Source organism: Lepidothrix coronata, unplaced genomic scaffold (assembly GCF_001604755.1).
Source record: "Lepidothrix coronata isolate B3197 unplaced genomic scaffold, Lepidothrix_coronata-1.0 Scaffold342, whole genome shotgun sequence".
Taxonomy (NCBI): domain Eukaryota; kingdom Metazoa; phylum Chordata; class Aves; order Passeriformes; family Pipridae; genus Lepidothrix; species Lepidothrix coronata.
The window spans coordinates 276,306-301,015 of record NW_016690522.1 but is presented as its reverse complement, the minus strand read 5'-3'; the positions used below and the strand labels follow the sequence as shown (position 1 = coordinate 301,015).

The window sequence follows — 24,710 nt, the reverse complement described above, 5'->3', positions numbered from 1 at the left end:
CACATTTTAATTTACAGAAAGTAAAAAAAAGAGTAGTTGAACGACTACAGCTAGTCGGAAAAGCAGAAAAAAAGGGAAGGTGTAATGTTCCTAGAATTGTTCTGACAGGGATTTTCCACTAAATACAGCATCCTCCATTTTAATTCTGGGCTACTGTAGAGTAAGTTATTTGATTTCTGCTTTGCTGAACATACCTTTAGGATATTAATAAATATCAGAGGCAAATAACTACATGTAAATTTTCAGAGATTAGGCATTAAACCAATTAAAATGCAACTGTGGCACTCTAGCTTATTGCCACTTATTATTATCACCCAAACCCCTCTGAAAATTGTGTCATTCTCTCAAGAATTCATACTTTTAGATTTTTTAATCCTAATCTGTATCATATTGAATTTAAACAATCTAATTTAACTTCTAAAGTTAGAAGACTACTAAACTCATTTCCCCCCTTAATTTTTACCTACTTTAAAGCTGTCAGTAGCAATCTCATCCTGTTCAAGAGGGAAAAAAACCCCCGACACCCCTATTTTAATTCAGTTGAGTTGCCATAGTAGAGGAGAAAAATGATGCATCAGCATGTCACAACTAACTAACAGTGCATGAGTTCATCTAGATATCTCAAGTATTAATTTTATAAAGCCTTCTTCCTCTGTCCCCAAGATATTTAGACTTAAATCCTTCTTTTCTCCTCTTATACCTTGCTTCTTCCACATATTTATACACTTTTCTCCCTTCAGTTAAGGAATCTGTGATAAAATAAAACATCCCTAATTCTCATGACATCAAATAGCTGCCAAATGCATTTGGAAAAAGTTACTTCTCAGTGTCTTCTCAAGACACATCTTATCTATCAGCAATGCCAGTAACACAGGAATGATCTTAATATATTTCTAGCACAAATATTGCTGAGTATGTTAGAAATATGCAGTATAGGCAAGTGCTGTGCCTCCAGCATAGTAAATTCATGATCTTTTCTGAAGGTTAGGCAAGAGTATACATAACCAGTAAGCCTATCAACTGATAATAAAATCATCTTCCTATAACATCCGTAGTAAAGTATAAAATTGCATAAGCAATATATCCATGATTGGTGAGAGGGGGGACCACTATAATCAAGGCAGAAACTGAGTCAAATAAGTTCTCCCTTTGTAATTAAGTCAGTATTTTTAAGATGTGTGCATGAGGAGGGGTAGAGAAACAGTTCCACAATTTTTTTCTTTGTATAAAAACAAAATGTCCTAGAAAATGGAATTTCTGGTTAATATACAAAGATACAATTGTTCCAATACTACTGGAACCATTATTATTCTAGTTAATGTCACAATTGAGAATGAAAAGATACAAGGGTTTATTAATGATGCAATGCCAAAATTAGATAAAGAAGTAAATACTTGTGCTAGCAAGGAAGAGTTTTCCTTAATTTTTACGTGAGAGTCAGGAAGTATTTTCCTTATAAAAACCTAATTGTATATTGATACCCTAGCAAAGTATCTTGAACAAAGAATACAGAGCAGCATTTAACTGAATTATTCTCAGACACACAGACATGGCTTAAACTTTCCATTTGATTCGTGACCCCACAAAAAACCAGCTGTTACCAGCTGAATATGCATGTCCATTTCCCCCATAAAATTCTTAGCACTCAGCAGAGATTAACAAAAAGCTTTGCCTATTACACTGTTTTGCTAAGTTTTATCCCTACAAGAGAAAGGAGAAGCAAACTACATCAGATCATCTGTATTTCAAAACATACAGCAAGATTGCTAGTGTTGTCTGTGACTTTGGGGCAGCAGAATTAACTGTCAAGTCATTAAGAAAAAAATAAACAAGAGCCTAAATGTCTTGATAACATTACAGGGGATGATAACAACTGTATACTATGGAAAGATTTCACTGCATTTTAATTTTTTTTTTTATATTCCCCAAAATTGCTATAAAAAAGGCAAGTTCCTCTTAACAAAAAACAAAGAAGAGCTGTGAAAAAGTGCTCTTCTGTTTGCATCTACTATATTTTCTTTCCATATAGTAACATAAGACCTTATTCATACCTCAGCTATGCTAACTATCTGTAAGTGTGAGAAAGAAAATTCAGTGTCTCTCCCAATACAAAGGGGGAAATTTCAAAGTTTTTTCATGAGCATTTCACCCTATTCCATTAGCTTATTTAGTGAGCTAGGAAATGCAAAATGTACATAATTCCACTCTCTTCAGTGCCACATTTTAAGACCTCTTTAAGCAATTTCAAAAAACAGCTATTAATAATGTGCAGTTTTGGTTACCATAATATAAGAAAGATATTAAGCCATTACAGAGCAGCCAAAGGAGGGCAACAAAAATGGTGAAGGGCCTTGAGGGGAAGCCACATGAGGATGGACTGAGGTCACTTGGTCTGTTCAGCCTGGAGGAGATTGAGGAGAGATCTCATTGTAGTTACAACTTCCTCCTGAGGGGAAGAGGAGAGGCAGGCACTGATCTCTTCTCTGTGGTGACCAGTGACAGGACCTGAGGGAATGGCCTGAATCTGTATCACAGGAGGTTTAGGTTGGATATCAGGAAAAGGTTCTTCACTCAAAGGGGGTTGGGCACTGGAACAGGCTCCCCAGGGAATCGGTCACAGCACCAAGCCTGCCAGAGTTCAAGAGGAGTTTGGATGATTGTCTCAGGCATGTGGTGTGATTCTTGGGGATGGTTCTGTGCAGGGCAAAGGGTTGGACTTGATGATCCTTGAGGGATCTTTCCAACTCAGCATATTCTGAGATTCTTTAGGGAAGCATAAGGTTTATTTTTCTGCTTTCCTTAACATGAATGCAAAAGTCGACTTCTAACCGAGGTAACCTAAGGATATGACACCAATGCGGTATAGGTAAAAGTACAGCAGATTTTTTGAAAAATGCCTGAGTTGATAATTCCAATTTAAAGTGTTTCCACATAGCTAGATGTTCAAACTTTGCACATTCCAAAATATCAAAACACCTTAACAAGTTGAACATGTTTAAAAAGGACTTACTTTTATTGTAGCAGGTTGCTAGTACACCTTTATCTGCAGGACTGGTACTAATGTGCCAAATTTCACCCACTTGATGAAGGAGAACGTTTTTGTTTATAATGTTATTTTCATCATCAAAATCGATTATGTGAATCTGCAAATACAATAAAAGAGAATATCAGGGTTTCAAATGTTTTCCTGTGGGTCTTAATTATACATGATGACTATATGGAGCAATTTAATGAGATTTTTATAACCGATATCTATTTTAATTAATTGTTATATCAACAATTTACTATATCACTGATTTCATGTAGGATTAACCTTTCCAGGAAAACACAAGCAATTTCCCTGTTTTGAGGAAATGCTATGCTTATTCTCAATTTTCAGCTTCAATCTTGAAGGTGATTTTTCATTTTATGGCTAATTGTCAATAAGCCATTCATATTACAATTTAACAATTCTTAATAGCAATAAACAAAAATAATATTAAAATTCTTAGTCTAATTGTCTGCACCAATTCTGTACCTAAATCATGGAATTCAAACCAACTACAAAGAAAGAAGGAGATAGAGGGAAAGAATTCTTCTTTCAAACAAATACTCTAAACTCAGTAAGAAATTTTTTGAGAGTTCACCTCAGCAATTACGTACCTCTAACAAGATACAAATTTGTAAGCTTTTTATACTATATGAAAACATAAAATATTGAACTGAAAGAGGAAGAAAAACAATAATATTTAAATAAAGAGGTAATATTTTTAAAAGACAGAACTAAGTTTGATTTTTATTATTTTCATTTTTGTTTTTTGCTGGTTTGTTTGCTGTATTTTTTTTAATAGGTCTACGTTACTATAATTTTTTCCTCTCTGTTTTTAGTTAGTTGTTTTTCTGTAGTTGCCTCAAAAATACAAGAAATTGAGGAAGATTCTAGCCTGCATAACACACAGAAGTAAGTTTACTCAAGGGACTAATTCCCCTAACCTCAATAGTGAACAAATACATTTTAAAAGACTCACAAATTTTAGAGAACTGTATCCTCATTAAAAATTCATTTTCAAAGTTGGTGAAAAACGAAGAGGGAAAAAAGCCAGGAGATATCCAATCATCATGACTGAATTAAGTCTACTTATTTAAGTACTGAATCACTGCAAAAATCTTAGCTATGCAGAATTACAGAAGATTTCCTTAAAATAAAGGAAATAAAGCTACTAAATACGTCTCAATCTAAATTGGTAATATTAAACACTATTATTTTTAAGGGGCTGAGTTTACATGTTATCTTCTTCTTTATTGTCCAAACAGTTATCAGCAATTCCTCCTTCAAATATAATCCTGGAACCTCATCACCTGTATTATTCTTCCATTCTGTCATCCAAGGCATGTAAGAACATCTGCAGTTGATTAGCAAGTTGCCTTTTCAAACTTCATTTCTTGCCTTGAATCTAGGAATCAGGACACTATCCATCTACCCCAACAACTGCATATCCCTCTTAAAGAGTGGCCCTCCTGTCTTTTAAAAAAAGATCAGTTTAACCTTTATCTCTTTTTTTCCTTTGGAGACTCCTTTGGCAGCTCCACCTAAGTCCCTCACTGAGGGGAATGAGGCCACTTCCTCTTCCTAGTCCTGTCACTTGTTACCTGGGAGAACAGGTACGTACGTACAATCCCTACGTGGCTACAACCTCCTTTCATGTGGTTGTAGAGAGCTATAAGCTCTGTTGCCCTTCTCTGGACCTGCTCTAGCACCTCAGTGTCTTTCTAGCAGTGAGGGGCCCAGAACTGAACATAGGATTCAAGGTTTGGCCTCACCAGTGCATTATACAAATCATGGAAATTAGAGATGAGAAAAGAGTAAGTGACATACTTTGGTATTTCCAATGCATACAATGAATGCATTAAATTTAGCAACAATGAAAGTACTGGGGAGAAAAGTTCTAAAACTACACCTTGTAGAACACAGTACATCAGAGAAACTACTTAAACCATTCCCAGAAAGTTATAAGAACCAAATGCCAAGTACTACACACTATTAATATGTCAAATATTGAGAGAATATAAAATCTTATAAACATTTTCCTTGCCTTTGAAATATTACTGTTAATAGGAAAATATTTTCACCTAAAATATATTCTCCTATGAATACCTAAGATTGCTTCATACAGCAATAAACCTCAACAAGGCAAAAGTTATCATGCTAGCTGTACAATCACTGATCTTCCAAGTGAACTACACCTGCCCAGGACTAGAAGGGAAGAAATATTCTGCACATGATAAAACTTCTCACTGTGGAGTACTTGGTAAGTTCTAAAGGTTGCAAGCCAGCTCATAAGTTTGGTCAGGTAACTAGAAAAATTTTCAAGCAAATCTAGAGAACCTAGTGCTGAATTAAGCAATAATGAGCTGAGGCCTAGGGCACTTCTTGGGGATTAGCAACTAGATGAGAGGAAATGATGGCCTGAGGCACAGCTAAAGGCCAATAACCTCCAAACATCTGTTAATACACTAGGAATGGTCCTGCATTTCTACTGTTAATGTTATTCACTGGAAAAAGAAAAGCGTACTCAAAGTTGTAATATACGTAAACATTTCTAAAATACATAGTATATGCCCAATAAACTTACCTAAATCAAAACATCTAAATTATTGAAGATCTGCTGGATATCAACTGATAAGTGAGAACCATTCTTTAACTAGAATTTTGTATCAGGATTTAATTAGTTGACCCAGGTAGTAAAACCACCACAGAAATCACAGTAGAAAGACACATTATAACCAATATTTGAAGAGCATCAGAGACAGCACAATCAAAAATATAACTGAGTATACATACTTAGTTAACTAAGTTTGTCTGCCTCTTCTTTTGTTACTGTTCTCATAAGTATTACCTGAAATGTAAAGAATCTGAATACTCCATCCCCCTTATGCCTTGGAATAATTTTTCCTTGAGTCTCATTCAGTATTACCATTAAGTAACGAACTCAAAACTTCACTGGGAATTGACAGCTCACTTCTCCCAGAGCTACGGCTCTGAGCTGGTTTTATGCAGCCCATTACAGACCATTTTCAGAAGAATTGGTCACTCCATCCAATTCTAGAGACTTCTGTGGTGTGTTAGGCTTGGCTAACAGTTAGACTCCCACCCAGATACCTGCTCCTCCCAAGCATGACAGGGGGAAAAACCAGGAAGAACAGGAGTGAGAAAGCTATGTGTCAAGATGAAGACAGGGAGCTCACTTACTAGTTACTGTTCCAGGAAAAACAGACTTGACTTGGGTGAATTAATTAATCTACTGCCTCTTAAAATAAACAAGTACCTTCTTTCCCTCCTTTCCCAGTCTTAACTGCACCCCAGACCCCTGTGATCCCCTTCCAATGGGGCAGGGGGTCTGGGACAGTGGTGGTTATGGGCAGTACATACTGTTTTGTGTCTGACGCTCTTTGCATCTCGCTCATTTCCTCTGCTTCAGCATGGGACCTTCATGGGACACAGTTCCTTCGGGAATATCCACCTGCTCTGGCACAGGTGCTCCAGAGGCTGCAGTGGATACCTGCTACAGCATGAAGCATCTTCTGTTTCTCCTGACCTTGGTCTTACCTCTGTCGTTTCCTCTACTGCTCCTCCTCTTTCCATCCAGCATTTTCTCCCCTCTCTTAAACATTTTCACAGAGATGCCATCACACTGACTGACTCAACTGTGTCCTGCAGCAGATTCATTGGGACCAGCCACGCCTGGCACGGGCAACTGCTGGCCTCTTCTCAGAGGCCACCACTGCAGCCCTTCTGCTACCCAAGCCTTGCCACCTGCATTCAGAACAACTTTCTAACTCTTCTAGCCTCCAGAACTTGTTTCACTATGAATTTTACTGCAATTTAGTCACAAAAATTAAAATTGCTGTACAATTAGAAGTCTTGTACTCCTAAGTGCAGAAGAGACAACCCAATAGAAATTGAGCCATGAAAGTCATCAAATTTTAGTTTGAATTGTTAAACTTATGACCAGAAAGGACACAGCTTATTGTCAATAACTAATGATGAAAAATTCAGTTTATGAAGCTTTACATACACTTAACTGTGCATGTAGCAGTAGTCTCATTACAGGCAATTAAGACTTAAAGACTTTTGTTTTACTTTTCTTCTCTTCTGTGGTTTAAAGATAGCTCCAGAGAATCTATAGATCCAATGCAAGAAAAATATTTTCTTCACTAAACCAATCTGATTTAGTCATAAAATTTAGAAGAGCAATTTAATTTTCAGAAAACACACACAGCTTTCACTCAATAATATATCTTACCAATATCTTTACATTTTACTCACAGAAGTCTTCAACTTGACTATCATAATGTTCATATTCAACGGGGGGAGAAAGGAGGAAGAATGATTTTGGAACAACATTTAAAAAAAGAGGGAAAAATTACAACTGACACTTGACAGAAAAATTACCTGATTATCATATCTAAGAGACTGTGTTCCAACCAAAAATCTTATTGCATCTGTTTCTGCTGTTTGAGGTGTTAAAGCTCGTGCCTAGGGAAGAAGAAAGCCATTAGAAAAGTTCAATTAATACAATCCATTAATTTCAGCAAAAATCTTGAAGCTTATATATCAATTATCATTTTAAGCATTTACATTCTTACAAACTGCAGACTTTCCTGCCCTTTATGTCTATTTTGCTTGATACACTTTTTGTGCAATTTCTCACATTTGTGAGGTGTGGAGAACATGCTGGTGCTAAATAAATTACCTGGCCTTCATTATAACAGTGCTAATATTCAATATAGCAGTGCTTCTAAACTAATTCTCCTTTATCAACTGAAAAAACTCTATAGAACAGTGGACAATTCTTAAATACACTATCTACAATATCCAAGAAAGAGGTTGTTCTTTTAGAATTTTTCATACCACTCAGGTTGAAGATGCCTTCATTAAAAAAAAAAATCATTAACCACCAAATTTAGAAAAAAGTTAAAAACCAAACCCCTTCTTTTCCACTCCAGACCATTACAGATAAGAATTGTCTGAATGATGGGAGAAATAATTTGTTATTTACATATCAAAATTTAGTAATAATCTTATTACTTTGTTGTATTATGTTAATGGGAATCCAAGACCCTCTGCCTTGCATCTTCAACTTGCACCAACTGCAGTCTTGGAAGAAGCAAAACAAAGCAGTTAAGGGCCACAGGAGACACTGAGAAATAAGGTATAGGTTGAACTAAACCACAATTGCTAGTTGGTACTAGTCATTTGCAGAGACTCTCTTGGCTAATTTTAAGTTAATGGGAGGTAAACTAACACTCAAAGGCACTTTTAGCAATCATAAGTTAACTATGAGGAATATCCACTACTTCTCCATGCAAAAGATATCCTAACAATATTGTTCAATATGATTTTTTTTTATCCAAACAGAAAATTTAATTTTTGCAAATCACATCCTATTTGACATAAAATACTTCAGATCTCTTCAGACACTAAAGCCTGTATTGCAAGCAAATATTTCAGAAGGATTCAGGTAAACTGTTGCATGGCCCTTCTTGCTGCCATTCTTATTGCCATGTCATGCAGCTTAGTTACATTTTGGATTCAGGAACACTTCAATATAGTCCTATTTGAAACTTGTTGTTAAATTAATGTCAAAAAGCTGCCTAGAAGCTTGGAAGGGACTATCTGGAACACATTATATCATAATACCTAAATGTAGAGCAATTTAATTCTAGAAAGGCAACTTGAAGTTATTTGACTTTACTTAAATAAAGCAAAGCCATCCAAATCATCATCTGGCTATAACAGTAAGAAACAACTAATTTTTCAGAATCATCTCTGGACTCCTACAAAGCAGATCCTTCTTTTCTGGCATCTGCAATGTGTGATTCAGACAAAGTAATATTTTGCATAAGATGAAGCATAAAAAGTTTAAAAATGCAATAAGTTTAGTAAGTATAGGTTAATAGCCTATGCTTGCATTTATACATTTATAAAGGAAAAAAAGCACTAGAGAACATAATTCAATGAGTAGTTTGTTTTCAAAACACTCAAATGCAGATTAGAGATCAGTGTGAATCCAAACCAATTTGTCTGTACTCTCCTATTTATGCAGCTCTTACTTACAAGAAGCTTAGTTGTTTCTGTCAATCAGAAACACTCTATAAAGTCCACCAAGATGATTGCAGAGAAGCTTTTATTTTGTCTTGAACAGAATTTACATTTGCAGATCTTTGGCAAAGAGTTCCTTTTCACTCAAAAGGCCTGTTTTCACTTATTTTGAAGAAAACACTAGAAATAAGCCAACAGCTATGTATCTCTTTCAATCAAACAAGCTTCTGTTGTTTCTGTAAGTCAAAGAGAAGACCTCCAGGATGTTTAATAAAATAAAAAAAATGGGTTGTCACCCCTTTTAAAGCTTTTCAAGTAAGTCTTATCATGCTGCTTTCAAAGGTTGGACACCAAGTGCCCAAAATAATGTAAATACTTATGCATTAGCTTCTCTAGCTCTTCCTTAACATATTTTTAAGTTATTTCCCATTTTGCGGGGTGGGAGGAGGTGGGGAGGGGGAAATCGAAGGCCTGAGGAAAGTATTTAAACACATTTCACAACAGGAAACACACTATTGTTTATTTCCCAACATAAAAATCTACAACATGCCTACATACAATACAAGGTTCATAAGTGTTCATAAATCAGGAAGATCTGATTCATAAGAGCAATATCAGTACAGTGGACTTCCATTTGTCTCCTGCACAAAGATACGGATAATTTTGTCTATTCCGAGTTACTTTTAGAGAACAGAAAGTTATTTCAACAGATGAAGACACCAAGTAATCGTTGTTATGAACAACATAACTGAATTTGGAGTGCTGTCAGGATCAAGGAAAGTGCCTTAAGTTTGTCATCTTGTACTCCAACATGTCAGAGCAGGTTGCAAATTACATCTTTCACAAAGCTTCCTGCCTCATGACTGCAGCTACTACATAGAAAATAAGCAAAAAGCATAATATAATGAATATGCATTAAATTTAAACCAATAGAAATTATTATTTTTAGAAGTCTGCACCTACAGAACACTAAACTGCATATAGCCCAAAAAGATTTTACTACGAGGCTTTCAAATAGGCTGGAGAGGGACTTTTCACAAGGGCACATAACTAGGAAAGATGCAAACAGCGAGAAAACAAGTAATCCTTACACACACTGTCACAGCAAAATCCCATCTAACTGATAGTGCCAGACAATGCAACAACATACATAGTTAGATCATTTCATTTTTAAAGAAGGCCTAAGACCAGGAAAAAAATACTAGCAAGCAAAAACATCATGAACAACAAGGAACTTTTTGGCTCCACGTCCAAATTTCGTATTTACCAACAGCCCTATGAGGAAATGTGCCTGGTTCAAAGCAGGCAGTTTTATAAAACAGGACAAAGACCTAACTGCAAATCCACTACAAAAACAGGTATGCAAAGGACATGCAAAAGCCTAGATTACAAGCGTGAGAGGCAGCAGCAGAAAGATAAAGCAGAAGAAACAACAATCATTGTACCAGAATTCAGGTAAGACTAACTGGAGACTGGGCATCATGTCCATGCCTACACCATGCTCAGTGTGATGTCAGACAGAGATCACCTTCTACCTTGCCCTTGACCATTTAGGCCACTTCTAGAATAATAAAAACCTCTGAGAGAAAAAACAGAACAGAGTCTGCAAAGTGAAAGGTCCTTGACAACAGCAACAGATGATCTGGAGGAACACAATGAGAAACTTCAAAAGGGTAAAGAAGGCTGGTTTAAAATAAGTGCATTATGGAACTGTAATGCACTAATTCTCTACACTTCATTCATAAGTTCTTCTGAAACTTTCCCTTCTCAACAGCTTTTGCAATACCAGCCAAATGCACAAAGTTTTGGTGGGTTTTTTTGGTTCAGTTTGGGTTTTGGTTCGATTTTTGGGGTTTTTTTCGACTATTATTATTTAAGGCAGTAATAGGCAAAGAAAAAAAAAGAATCAGTACTTCTCCAACACAAATTTTCTCTTGCTCATGTATTGAACTGGTTTGGTATCAACAAACTAGAAGACAGACCCCAACATTTAAATATTTGTATTACTTTTAATACAAGCAGACTAATTCTGCAACACACGTATCATTTGAAATTCATACAATCAATCTGTACTAACAAACTGTGAACTTGCAATACAAAATGTAAGGACATTTGCATTATTAGCAGTCCCTGAATCTGAACTTAAAGTTATTTGACTACCTGCTTATGCTGAAAACCAGAACTAGAATACTGCTACTTGGGGGATGGTGGAGGGAAGCTGGATTTGCTGATGCCTCATACTAGAGGAAAATACAAGTTCCCTGACCTCCTAGACAAGCCCAGACTGCTAATGTCAGGAATGTTATTTTTCTCTTTTGGCATAATTTCAATTTTCAAGTAAGTATACTTGGATTTTTACTTAGGTAAGACAGCCTTGTTTCTCCCACCACAGTAGGAAACCCTCTCTCAGTGATTGTAATAAGCTGCAGTGACTCTATTGACGAAAGTGAAGAGGTTGGCAGCACACATGCCCAGGTGACCTTCAGTGCTCTCAGACAGCTGCTTTCTCCAAGTCTTTCACAGCACAAGAATTCCCACCACTGACGTATTTAGCGCACTGACCCTATTCAAAGTCTGACAGATTCTGTAAACCCTCACAGCAACAAATGCAACCCTCACATAAAGCCTCCCATAGCACAATCATCCTCACAAAACCCATTCATTTATCATGAACCATAAAAGTAACAATCACCATTTAAGAGTTCCTTGTAGTTCACATAACTGTATCTTCATATTGCCACTAGTCTGTACCATACCTAATATTAGCAAGATCTACTAATTGCTTTAGGGCCCTAAAAGAAATACTTTTCACCTGATCTACCTCATGCATTATGAAGATCTTTGGGGGATTAGTTAAGAGAGCTTTGCCACTTAGCTACTTTTGTTCCTCTAGTAAAACTTGAAACACAAAAGGTTCAAAATATAGAGGATTGGCACTCATGAGGTAAGTAATCTTAGAGAAGAAAGAGAACTGACACAAAAGGCAGGAGTTTCAGTAAGACATTATCATGCAGTTTCTTGAACTATTTTAATTTTCAAGATAAATCCTCCAGTGACAATGCTAAAGCTGTAGCAAAATCGTTATGTACATTCTGTTTAGGCCGCTCTCTCTGAACCCACAGGAGACCACAAAAGCTCTCCCAGGGAAGAGAACACCCCTGCCCATAGGAGCTATAGGCTCCCACACTGCGAACACAGCCAGCACAGGTTTCCCTGGATAACTGTCAAGTGACACGCATCTTATTAGGAAGTCCCCTTTTACCCCCTCTTTCAATAAATCTATACCTGCCTTTGACTCGATCACAGGTAGGTCAGCTGAGCTATTCTCAATACATACTGATGACATAAGTACACACACGTTGTAGGAGACCTGTGACCAATATATTTTAGTTGGTATTTTGCACTGCTTGAAGTTTCTTATTTTAGAAAATCACATTTAGCTTTAGGGAAATTAAGTTTCACCTTACTCCTGCAAACAGGCAAGTCCTAAAAATCGATAGTCTCTATTCAGATTCATAAAACCTGTTAACAACTAACAGACAATATAATACAGGGCAAGTGTTGCTTACTCAAAGAGCAGGACAAGACCACAATGCATTACACAAACTCTGACAAAGCATTACTGCACTTTTTCCAAGCCTGCTTCAGTCAGAGCCCATCTCAGAGTGCTGCTGGAGCTGTCTTTGTGCAGTACAGCCCTGTGCTCTGCTGTCCTTGCCTCCTGCTCATTATCCTTCTCCCTTGCAAGTCCATGTGCTTTTGACATTTAATACACAATAGGAGTGTCTGGCATGCTGAAATTCAGCTCAGTGCTGTGGTATCCCCAAAATCCATTACATGTGCCAAACACACGCTCCATAATTATCACTCTCTGGCACAAGCAATGTTCCTCTTCCCTCACCCATGCTTTTAAACAAGAAAGATGTCATCATGGCTGGGCTTCGCAAATGAAGATTTGGGAAAGGCTCTACCCACGTTTGTTGTCTTGAGCCAAATACCTATCCCCAAAAGCACCTCTATACATTGCTCATTTCAGGCCTATAAGAATCACTCAGTCAAGCTTAAACTAAGGCAAATACAGTATTTTGAGACATTCAGTATGCTTACACATCTGCTCAAAACATCACTGTTTAAACCCTCAATAATAACACGGGGAAAATTGTGACTCCCTGAAAATGAAAGCCAATTCAACACAGGGTAGACATACCAGATACTCCAGGTTAGACCTACATCAACTTTACACTGGACAAGAAGCACATAATTTCAGTGCTTCTGAAACAAAGCACTTAGCGATACTCCTGGGACCTCATTCATCACATTTTTATAACTGAGAATATTGAATACTACCAAGGTTCATTTTAGAATAACAACCTTTCGGTATTCTTCAACATCTTCATAAATTACTTGGATACAGGACTGGAAGGGATACTAAGCAAGTTTGCAGATGACACAAAACTGGGAGGAGCTGTTGACTCCCTTGAAGGCAGGGAGGCCCTGCAGAGAGACCTTGACAAATCAGAGGACTGGGCAATCACCAACCACATGAAGTTAAACAAGGGAAAGTGCTGGATTCTAAACCTGGGATGGGGCAATCCTGGATGTAGATACAGACTGGGGAATGAGATGCTGGAAAGCAGTGCCATAAAAAGAGACCTGGGGGTCCTGGTCAATGGAAAGTTGAATATGAGTCAGCAGTGCCCTGGCAGTCAGGAGGGACAACCGTGTCCTGGGGGGCATCAGGCAAAGCATCGCCAGGTAGTTGAGGGAGGGGATTGTCCCTCTCTGCTCTGCACTGGGGCGGCCTCACCTTAAATATTGTGTGAAGTTTTGGGCACTGCAATATAGGAAAGATATTAAGGTACTAGAAAGTGTCCAAAGGAGGTCAATGAAGATGGTCTAGAGCCTTGAGGGGAAGCCACATGAGGAGCTGCTGAGGTCATTTGGTCTGTTCAGCATGGAGGAGACTGAAGGGAAATGTCATTGCAGTCTACTATTTCCTTGTGAGGGGAAGAGGAGGGGCAGGCACTGATATCTTCTCTGTGGTGACCAGTGACAGGACCCGAGGGAACAGCCTGAAGTTGTGTCAGGGAAGGTTTAGGTTGGATATTACAGAAAGGTTTTTCACCCAGAGGGTGGTTGGGTACTGGAACAGGCTCAGCAGGGAAGTGGTCACAGCCCCAAGCCTGGTGGAGTTCAAGAAGCATTTGGATGATACTCTCGGGCACATGGTGTGACTCTTGGGGATGGTTCTGTGCAGGGCTAAGGGTTAGACTCAATGATCCTTGTGAGTCCCTTCCAACTCAGCATATTCTGTGATTCTGTGAAGTGTTCTGCAGCTACACTGGTTGCTCTGTATCCATCATCATGAGCCACAGTTACATCACTCAGTCCTCAATTCAAGTAGCAACTCACATTTTCATTCACCATCCATCTGTAATTTTCTCATTTTCACTACAGTCAGATGATCGGAGCAAATATGGTGGGATATTGTCTTTAAAAAAGTCACAAAAAGAACCACGCACCCTAAAGTTCACATATAATTTGTATTGTCTGTACACCGCTCATATAGCTCACAGACACACTCAAGAGACAAAAAAACCACTCCTAAAACCTATGTTTTTGGGGTTATATGAACATTCAAAACAGCACAAAAAGAAGTTCCAGATGTCTAGTAAAACAGGAGGAACTAACCAGCTCAAAAATTTAACTAATCATGCAGAAAACTATCACTAGTTTTATTCTGGTTTTGCTGTTAAGATGTTTAGCTTCCCCCTTATCTCCACCCCAGACAAAAGCAAACCAAAATTGTTTCTCACTGTTACTTGGTAAAACTTTTTCCACAATACTTACACTTGCTAAGTAGCGATAAACAGTTGTATAACTGCTCAGAATATCTTTACTTTTCATTCTCGAGTGTTAGAACTTTCTGTGAATGACATGGCCCTAAGTAAGACTCTCCTGTTCCACTAAATCATTTTTTGATGAAAAGGGGATTAAAAAAAAGGAGAAAAATATATTTATTCATTACTCTAAGTTACCTTACTTATGCCAATACATCAGAACACATTCTGCACATGGAAATGAACAGAAATAATTTTAAGTTAATTGGTGGATATCACCCTAGTAGGAATCAGCTTTAGGTTCTTATAAACCCAGCCACATCAGATCAGATGAAAAGCATATCTGCAAACTACACTTTGTCAGTGGCCAAAGACAGATTCTTCTTGACTGCTGGAGACACATTTTGCTTCTCAGTCCACAATCCCTCTTGTAGTTTCTACATGTCACCGTTTAGCGAAATATAATTTTTATTTGAAACAAGAGTAAGAAGATCCCTTCCTCCTTTTAATTACTTTGTAATTTCAAAGTCAACTTTGAATAAGCTTGTCATAGAGCTGAAGTAAAGACTGGAAATTTTTTAAAAAAACACAAACAAATCCCAACCAACCATAAGAAACAAAGACAAAATTTTTTAAACTTGGTTGAAAAATCAGTCTGAAGAGATGCTTTCAGACAAGAAGCAGTAATTGTGATGATGCAGCTAACCATTATTATCTAGCAACACAGAAGAAATGAGGCTTAAAAAAAGAAATTATCTTTCTTATTAGACCTGGAGACACAAGTTAGAAAGACCAGACTAGTTTTAGGTTTAAGTTTCTCCATTAAAATCTCTCCATTTTCAGAAAGTACAGAGATGTGATTTGTTTTAAAGCTACACTGGGAGTTAATGGAGATCAGAAATAGAACCTTCATGTCTATGCTCCTTTTCCAGCTTACCCATAAACCATCTCTTCTTTCCTCACCTTCTCTCCAAGTGATCGGTACTAACAGTAATTTCCTTTTATTATGGCCACTTTCTTCATCCATTTTCTTTAATCCTCCTGCCAGACAACCCTGTTCACATACCTGGCAGAAGAGAAGAGGTCTCTAGGAGATACATGGTTTGGTGGGGGGATGGGGTGGAGGAAGCACAGGTCCATGGAGGTTCCAGACAATACACAGACTAGCCTTCCAAAATTTCTGGAAGACTCACTATATATGACCTACTAGAAAGGAGCTACGAATTTTAAGTACAGGATATATATTCTATACTGAAATCTATTTTGCAGAATAAAAGTTTTATTAATTTCAAAGTAAGAGTTACAGCTATCTGTAGACAATCGCAAAATGATAGCATATCATCAGACTTCAGTACATTCAACATTTAGAACAGGTGAGTTTTACATACCAGCTCCTATACAAGAGGAAACCAAGCAAATACACAATTTGCTAAGGAGATCTATTGGCGTAGTCTGACTCCAGAGTACATGGCTCAGTAGCCAGGACACCTGTTACTAAAAACCTTTGTGTACTACTTTCCACGAGTACTTTAGTAAAGGTGCCTAAAAAAAAGTACTTGTGTAGATATTTACATTACTACATCTACTGTAGAATGAATTGTTCTGTTAGGAAGTGCTGTGTTTTTTCTGCAGCTATTATTCTATATTACAACGATGATAAGCCAGCTATTGCCAAAAGAACATGTAACAGCTGAGTAAAGCCCTTATTGGGGGAATCATGAGTTAGGGTCCCGCTCACCCTTCCAGTTACCTTCCTGTTTGTTTTCCCAGAACTTGTAGGAACCTTATTAAACACCTGTATTCCTCTAAGGAGATGACCAATAAATTCCTAAGATAGATAGTTCCATTTCCTTATAGCCAAAACCACTACCATGATGGACAGATTTGTTCCATGGGACAAATGCACAGACATGGAACTCGCAGCAAGAGATCGCACAAAAATCATGTAACTTACAGCAGGATGTAACCAACTAAAATTGGCAACTTACTGGAAACAGTTTCATGCTTTCTCCTTACAAAAGAGGTTTTAATCATTTTTTTTCTTTCTGAGAAGGCAGAATGAACTACAGGGATCTCTTCGAGACTGACGGTGTTTTCGTGCGACCCCAGAGCCCGGCAAAGGCTTCTCCAGCGGTGGACCAGGCGCGGTGACAGGGCAGGATTCCCCCCAGCGCCCTTGAGGGAACGAGTCCTGCCCTGGCCCCGCAAATAGCGGGTTCTGGAGCGGGGACTGGCTCCCGCCCCCTGCTCAGCCACCTTTAAAATACCCAACGCAGCCTCCGAGAGCCGGCGGTGCCCGCGATGCTGCTCGGGGGAGCGAGGGGACGCCCGTGTGCTCTCCCCTGCCCCACCACACACAAGCGACCCCGCAGCCACCGCCTTCCCGGAGGCAGGACCGGCACTGCCAGTCCTCCCTCATCCTCCCGTCCGCGCTCACCTGGAACTCCAGCCCGTAAATCACCGGCGCGTCGTCCTCCATTGCGGCCCCTCAGCCCCGCCGCGCACCCCCGCCCGCGCCCGATGCTTTCTGGCCCTCGGCGCAGCCCGTTGCCAGCCGCTTCCGGGAGCTGCGCGCGGCCCGGCCCTCGCGCAGGCGCCGTGAGGGGGGAGCGGCGCCGGGGGAGGTGGCGGCGGCGGCGCCGAGGTGACAGGATGGGGTGGAATGGGATGGGATGTATGGGATGGAATGGGACATATGGGATGGAATGGGACGGGGGCGGCCGCGCGGCTCCCATGCTGCCGGAGGGCCGTCCGAGTGGGCGGGTGTCGCTGGGGCTGCTCCAGGTGGAGGCTGCGCCCCCGCCCCCGCGGGGCGGCCGGGCCAGGGCACCCGCGGTGGCACCGGAGGCAGCGCCGAGCCCAGCCCAGCCCAGCCCGGGGCCGCGGGGGTGCTGCAGCTCCGCTGGGCGCTGGTCCCGCTTGTCTGGCCCCGCGCTGGGGACAGCGCTGAGACTGCGCGGCCCTTCGCTGGAACGGGGACCGAGCTGGGCTTCCGAGCTTTGAAGCAAATATGGAGGCCCTGGAACAGGTTGTCCAGGGAAGTTGTAGATCCCCATCCGTGGAGGGGTTCAAGGCCAGGCTGGATGGGGCTCTGAGCAACCTGGTGTAGTTGAAGGTGTCCCTGCCCACGGCAGGGAGGTTGGAACAAGATGATCTTCAAGATCTCCTTCCAGCCAAAGCATTCTGTTAAATTGTTTTGCCTTTGTTCAGTGAGAGGCCTTTGGTTTTCAATCCCAATATTGTTGCGATGTGCAGAAAGGATGGAGAGAATATATTTTCAAAATTAATTTATTCTGTGGTTAGGTGTTAAATGAAAGATGTCATATAGTGAAATTACTATATTTTTTAAAGCAAGAATTTCAGCCTTTATATGAGTCTTAGGAGTTTCACTGTGACGCCTGACCAACACCAGAGAAACAAAACTAATTCTTTTTTTGGTGGGGACTTTTCCCTCTTCAGTTACCATGGAGAATAATGAAAGTAATGCTAAGGATGCAAAGAGCACCTCAGATGAAGATGATAACAGAGACATAGTCCAGCAGAAAACTCAGGAGGAAATTCTCTTTCATGAGGAAACCATTGATCTTGGTGGAGATGAATTTGAGTCTGAAGGGAACGAAACTGTATCAGAAGATTCAAATAATTTTGTAGACAAACTTAATGAGCAAATGATGGAGAGTGTCATTATTTCAGATTCACCAAACAATAGCGAAGATGACACAGGTGAACTTGGTTGTCTCCAGGAGATTGTAGAACAAATGGAAGCTAAAGATAATAAAAAAACAGAAGCAGAAGATAAAGATAAAGAAGAGTTTTTAAGTAATGAGAGTGAAACTGAACATGAAGAAACACCCAAAGACATTTCTGAGATTGGAACAGATGATCAGGCATCTTTGAAGGAAGAATCAATTCAGGAAGCAGTGAAGGAGGAACCAAAGATGGAAAACAACATTTCTGTTGAAAAAAACCCAAATAATATTGATGAAAGCAAACCTGAGGACCAAATATCGTCCCCCAGTACTAGCAAACCATCTTCTGAGGCTGAGCCTATTCCTGTGTGCACCATCTTTAGCCAAGCAAACAATGTTAGTACCCAGCCACAGTTGTTCCTGCCTGATGGTTTTGAACCTCAGATGGTAAAATCTCCCAGTTTTGGTAGTATAATTGAGACTCCAGTGAAGTCTAATCCGCAGGTGGTTCAACCAAGTCCTAGTCTGAGCAAATTCTTTGGCGACACTGTTAACACTAATACTTTAGCTTCTGATTTTTTTGATTCATTTACCACATCCAATTTTATTTCTGTTAGTAATCCCAATGCAAGCTCTTCAGTTCCAGAACAAATGTCCTCTCTTGCTAACGGTGGAGATGGTTCTTGTGCTTCATCTAACCCTACTTTCCCTGTGCGCAATGGGAGACCTGAAGCGAGTGGTACTCCCTCATCTCTAGAAATGACTCAATCCCCCAAGCCATTCTCACAAATCCAAGCTGTTTTTGCTGGGAGTGATGATCCATTTGCCACAGCCTTAAATATGAGTGAACTAGATAGAAGAAATGATGCTTGGCTTCCTAGCGAAGAAACAAGGAATGTTCTCATTTCAGTTGCCACACAACAATACAGCACTGTGTTCATAGATAAAGAGAATCTTACCATGCCTGGATTAAAATTTGATAATATCCAGGTAAGAGTCTGTTATTGCATCTTAGTCTATGATTATATTTTAGAAATACTGTGTAAGAGCTATCCAGTAATGTGTATATCATAGTGCTTCATATTGCTGATGGTCACCTTGTGTGTATTACTTCAAACCTAACAAAAGTCAGCGGCACTACCTACTCATACGTATAAGGGATAAAACTAGATCTAATTTATTCATAGTGACATTTGATGGGTACATTGAAAACCAGTGTTGACAATTTCCTTAGAATCCAAAGCTGGTTGTATTTTTAAGTACTTGGTTTCTGGTCCTCCTAGTTAGTAAGATAATGCTCGAATTTGGAATATATACAAAATCTCTATGCTGTACTCCAGTCTGAAAGCAGACAGCTTTGTTTGTTTGTGGAATTCACTGTTGCAACCAACTGGGAAATAAGAGTTTTTCACTCATGTTCACAGTGTTCTCAATAATGTTAATACTAACTGAAATTGCATCTTTTCTATCTTCCCTAAACTGTGGAAAGGTATAACCTGTAAGAAAGATGGAGTGCTGCAGCAAGGCAGTGGGAAGGGATAACCCCAAAACTAAAGGGAAAACTCCAAATGAGATCATGAAGCAAAAAACATAGCAGTGAAAACTCAATTTTTTGCTTCTATCAGAGTTTCCAACTGCTGAGAAGGCATAAAGCTTTTTTTTCAGAATTTGAGAAATTTCACTCAGATCTGTTCAGGATTTCTAATGAAGCAATTTTATCCTAGCCAAGACTATCGTAATGTTTTGGGTTTTTTTCTTGAAATAGGCTAATCCTACTCTTTGATATCTATGTCTCTGGATAATAGAATTGTTGTTTAGATAGATGGTCTTGAGGGTTTGAATATTTTAATCTTTAAATGTGCATAACAAAGATTATCAGTCAATAGTCTAAAGCAAAGCAGAGAATAGTCTGCAGTAACTTCCTAATCTGCAGGAGCTGTCGGAAAAGTTTCTGGAATGAGTTGGGTCCAGATTTGTAGCTAAATTAACTGACAAATCTTAGTTTTCTGTCACAATCAATAAATTATACCAGTTTTAGACATATGCCATGCTGCTGCTGCTTCTTGGGTTAATTTATCTTAAAATGTTTGTTTGTGTCACAGAGTCTGAAAAGTAGCATGAATGAAAACATTGTAATAGGAAGCTGCTACTCTTCCTGTCCTTCCCACCTTGCCCAAAATATTCCTTAGACCTTGTTGAGTTATTCAAGAGTGTCTGCTATGCCTCTCCTGACAGCTAATGGGATGGACAGAAGGAATGATCTCTTCTGCAGGCTCCAAGGATGAGGGCTTCCTTATTGCAGGCCTTCTCTTTCACAATAGTTCTTGCTCGCTTTTTTTCAGTCCAATCATCGATTAAAGGCTTGTTTGTGCTGATGATTCCCTAGGTCTGGCCATGTGCATATATGCAGATGTACCATTTAGTACATAATTTAAAAGAAAATGTTTGGCAATATCCATGTGATTTATTTCTACAATAAGACCTGATGTAAAATCATGAATGGAATTAAGGGGCATTCCTGCTGCTTTCTTCATTGATTATAATTTATAAGTAATCTCCTAGATATGTCAGCCGGGACAAGTTTTGAAATGCTTTATGTTTAGGCAACTTTCCTCACTTTCAGTTACTGCTTTTCAATGGCCTGAGTGCATGACTTGACTGACTTGACATCCCCTACTTTGGTACATTGTTCCATACCCTACTAGTATGCAAACTGTGTATTTAACTGAAACTATAATTGTAGAGTACTTGAAATGTCAACTGAAACATTGTGGGAGGCACGTTTTCAATGTTAAAGCAGCTTCCAACAATAGTCATTATGGCTTTGGTATGAATAGTTTGCTAATGTAAATGTTAATCCAAGATGTTAAACCAGGCTGCATGCAGTGGACAGAGAAGTTGGTTGTAAAGTGCATTTACATTGAGTGAACTGGAAATGTGCTTCAGGGAAGGACTGAAATTTTGCATGATGTGTATTAAAGAGTTTGATCCTTTACTCTTTTCCCTGCTTGCTCAGAAAGTGTTTGTGTAACAAGTGTATTGTCTGAAAATTTTTTCAGATAAATTTTATGTGGATAAATCATACCAAGAAAAATACTGAATATTTTTTTATTTCAGCTGCTTTTGGTGATTGTTCAAGAAGCATTGTTTTTAAATTATCTTGGATTGTGAATGGTACAGATTGTCTGCACCTGTGTTCTTCGAGCTTCTGAGTGCAGCTTTTTATGCTCTTTCCATTATACCTTTTTCCATGAGTTGCTGTCTGCTGTCCTTTGTTTCATTATGTTCATTTTTACTGTTTCATTCTCCAAAGTACTGTTGGGTCCAAAGTGCTATTGGGGGAGATTAGGAATTCTTCTGTATTCATGTAATTTTGCACACAGTCTTTTCTTAATCCTTTGGACTCTTCTGTCCGAAAGATGGATATCTTATTTATTCATAGGATAAGTGACAGCATTAGAGGTAAAGGATTTCCATGTAGTGAAAGCATAGTTGCAGTCTCATTCCTTAAACACAAATATATTTCCCATCATTGTCCATGGGGAAAGTGCCAACATTTAGTATCAATTGTCTTTACATAGCTGTATTTTATTAATTTCATCTTTTTTTTAAGCAAAAAGCTATTGAGCTCAGGTAGCCCAGATTCTTGCAGTTAGTTCCTTTGAAATTAAGAACACTTATTGAAGGATTGCTGTTTACTTTGTTGTGTGATTTCTCAAGTTTATTTTCTGTGGGTATGTAAGGCTAGCTTATCCTGTGCATGTTTATCTTTGATCAGTAGCTTGCACCTTTCAATGTTAATAGACATTGTGAAAACCCATAAAACTGATTGTGTTTCATAAGATCTTTGAGGAATATTTTGTAAGATCTGTGAGCGATAATAATATGAGAAGCAAATAAACCTGAATGTGTCAATGCTAACTGAAAGCAGTTAGAATATACCAAGAATATACCGAGTTATGTGGAGTAAATGTAGAAATTTTCATTACAATGCTGTAAATACACATGCAGTTATATTTATTTCACACAGAAAGTACTGGAAAATAAGTATTTCTCTAGAGGAAAGAACTATGTTGCTCAGCTTTAATTCTACATCTTATTTGCAAAAATAATGTTTAAAAGAGTCTTGTTGTGTGTCTTGTTTTTCTATTCCATGAACACCAAGGGAGATGCAGTAAAAGAGTTAATGCTTCGCTTCTTGGGGGAGCAAGCTGCAGTGAAGAGACAAGTTTTGAACACCAGCTCTGTGGAGCAGTCATTTGTGGGCTTGAAACAGCTAATTGTAAGTAACAATCTTTGTAATTTAGTATGTATTAAATACTATGCTTCCCTAAAGATAATTGGGAATTACTGAATGTGCAGAGAAACTGGGGAAAAAAATCTACAAATCAGTCTATCCGTGATCCTGCCATAATACTCACCAAACTACAGTAATTTTTAAAGGGAATGACGCTGGGATTTAAATATTTGGTTTTAAATCATTCAGTAAACATTTTTTTAATATACAAAAGTTAGAGAAAAGGTTATCTTAAGTGACTGTAAATTTTTTTTTGTGTTGTAAATGGTTGTAAAACAGATTTTAATCTCTTTTTTGCATACGTAATTATGTTTTCACCTGAGTCTTTACAAAAGGCAAGATGTACGAGTTGTAAATGGTAATGCCTAATTTTTTACTTCAGTGCAGGAAAACTAAAGTAAATTGCTTCCAAAGGAAAGCTTAATTTAATCCTTTCATTAATGTAAATATTTCTGTCCTGTAAATAGTTGCATCTAGCAGCCTCGTGAACCCTCCTTCTACCACTGTGTTCCTGTATGAAACTCATTACTATTACATAACTGAGCCTTACCTAATCTGGTGACATGACAAGGTATTTTTGACTCATTTTATTTTTGAACAAAATGGGTGAAAAATTACTGAGGAAAAGCTGTGAGGAATTACAAGTGTTAGGACAGTCTGTATTTGATATTTAACGTCTTTCAATCTAAGCGTGTGACTTGACTTGTAAAGCTTCAAAAGAGACAACTTTTTGTCATGTTAGGAATACTCTGGGAGGTTTCAGCAAGCACTGTTAAAGGAATTCAGCGGTGATTTTGGAAACTAAAGCCAAAAAACAGATTGTGATCTCCATCCTAGAGACAGATATTTTTCAATTTGTCTCAATGTTTTGCTTTGCTTGAGAGTTTGGAGGGGAAAACAAAATCTTATGGGGAAATCTTGTACCCATCAGTGTCTAAGTAGGACAAGTGTTTTTTCTGCAGTTTCTTTCCCTCTTCCAGGAGGGCAATGGGGAACATTCTTCCATTTAGCCTGGTAGTTGGTGTCTCTGCAAGATGTTCTTCTGTGCTGTAGACAACCTTGTAGCTTAAATACAGTGCTGGTGCTGATACTGTTTTAGTTTTGAACATGCTCTTAAGCTCCAGAAGAGCCGTGTTAAGGTTCTTATGCTCAAGGCAGCGAAGCTAAGGAGGCACTATGCAGCTGTAGCATCTTTTGCTACCTGTAGATCATTTTTATTTAAAAACTTGTCTTATTAGAAGGATCGGGGGGTTTATAAAATTGCAGCCATTCAGCTAGAAGTCAGAATGTTCTTCAATTTTCAAGGCTCTCAATCATTAGCTGTTAATTGTTTTTTATGATACCATATAACTATTTCTCAGTTTCATTTCCAGAATTTTGTTTCTTTTTATGATGATAATTAGTTGGTCAATTTTTTCCCTTGCAAACATTGCTATTTTTTTCTGAAATTCTAAATGTAGAAAATTTATTTCTGATTGACAACAGTCTTTAATGTTTGAAAGAGATTTCAGACTTAGAAACATTAAAATCCCTTGCTAGATGATACTAATTAAAAATATATATACTTTTTAATACATAGGCCAGAATGACATATAATAAATATTCTGTTACCAGTCACCAATTTTACTTTGTTTATGAGTGAATTCCTGAACACATATGTGCAGTGAATAAATCTTTTGATGCAAAGGACCACTTACAGGACATATTTTCATTTAAGATCTGGTTAAAGACTGATGCACATTGGCAATATTGCTACGCAGTTTCCATAACATTACATTTTTTTTCCTTAGGAGTTTATTTGG

The 24,710-nt window shown here is 38.4% G+C and overlaps 2 protein-coding genes across 2 annotated transcripts in view; one reads left to right on the top strand and one right to left on the bottom strand.

Annotated features, from left to right (window-relative positions):
• TSSC1 (tumor suppressing subtransferable candidate 1) overlaps nt 1-17,491 on the bottom strand; it is a 76,655-nt gene extending 59,164 nt beyond the window's left edge. Inside the window, exons 1-3 of the mRNA XM_017838461.1 lie at nt 17,360-17,491; nt 7,433-7,516; nt 3,011-3,143 (exon numbers count right to left, since the gene is read on the bottom strand). Of these exons, the coding sequence (XP_017693950.1) occupies nt 3,011-3,143; nt 7,433-7,516; nt 17,360-17,401 (259 nt within the window). The 5' untranslated portion in view covers nt 17,402-17,491. The remainder of the gene's footprint in view (nt 1-3,010; nt 3,144-7,432; nt 7,517-17,359) is intronic.
• The window catches only part of TRAPPC12 (trafficking protein particle complex 12), a 49,046-nt gene continuing 41,815 nt past the window's right edge, over nt 17,480-24,710 (top strand). Inside the window, exons 1-3 of the mRNA XM_017838460.1 lie at nt 17,480-17,566; nt 18,382-19,601; nt 22,777-22,893. Coding sequence (XP_017693949.1) covers nt 18,387-19,601; nt 22,777-22,893 — 1,332 coding nt within the window. The 5' untranslated portion in view covers nt 17,480-17,566; nt 18,382-18,386. The remainder of the gene's footprint in view (nt 17,567-18,381; nt 19,602-22,776; nt 22,894-24,710) is intronic.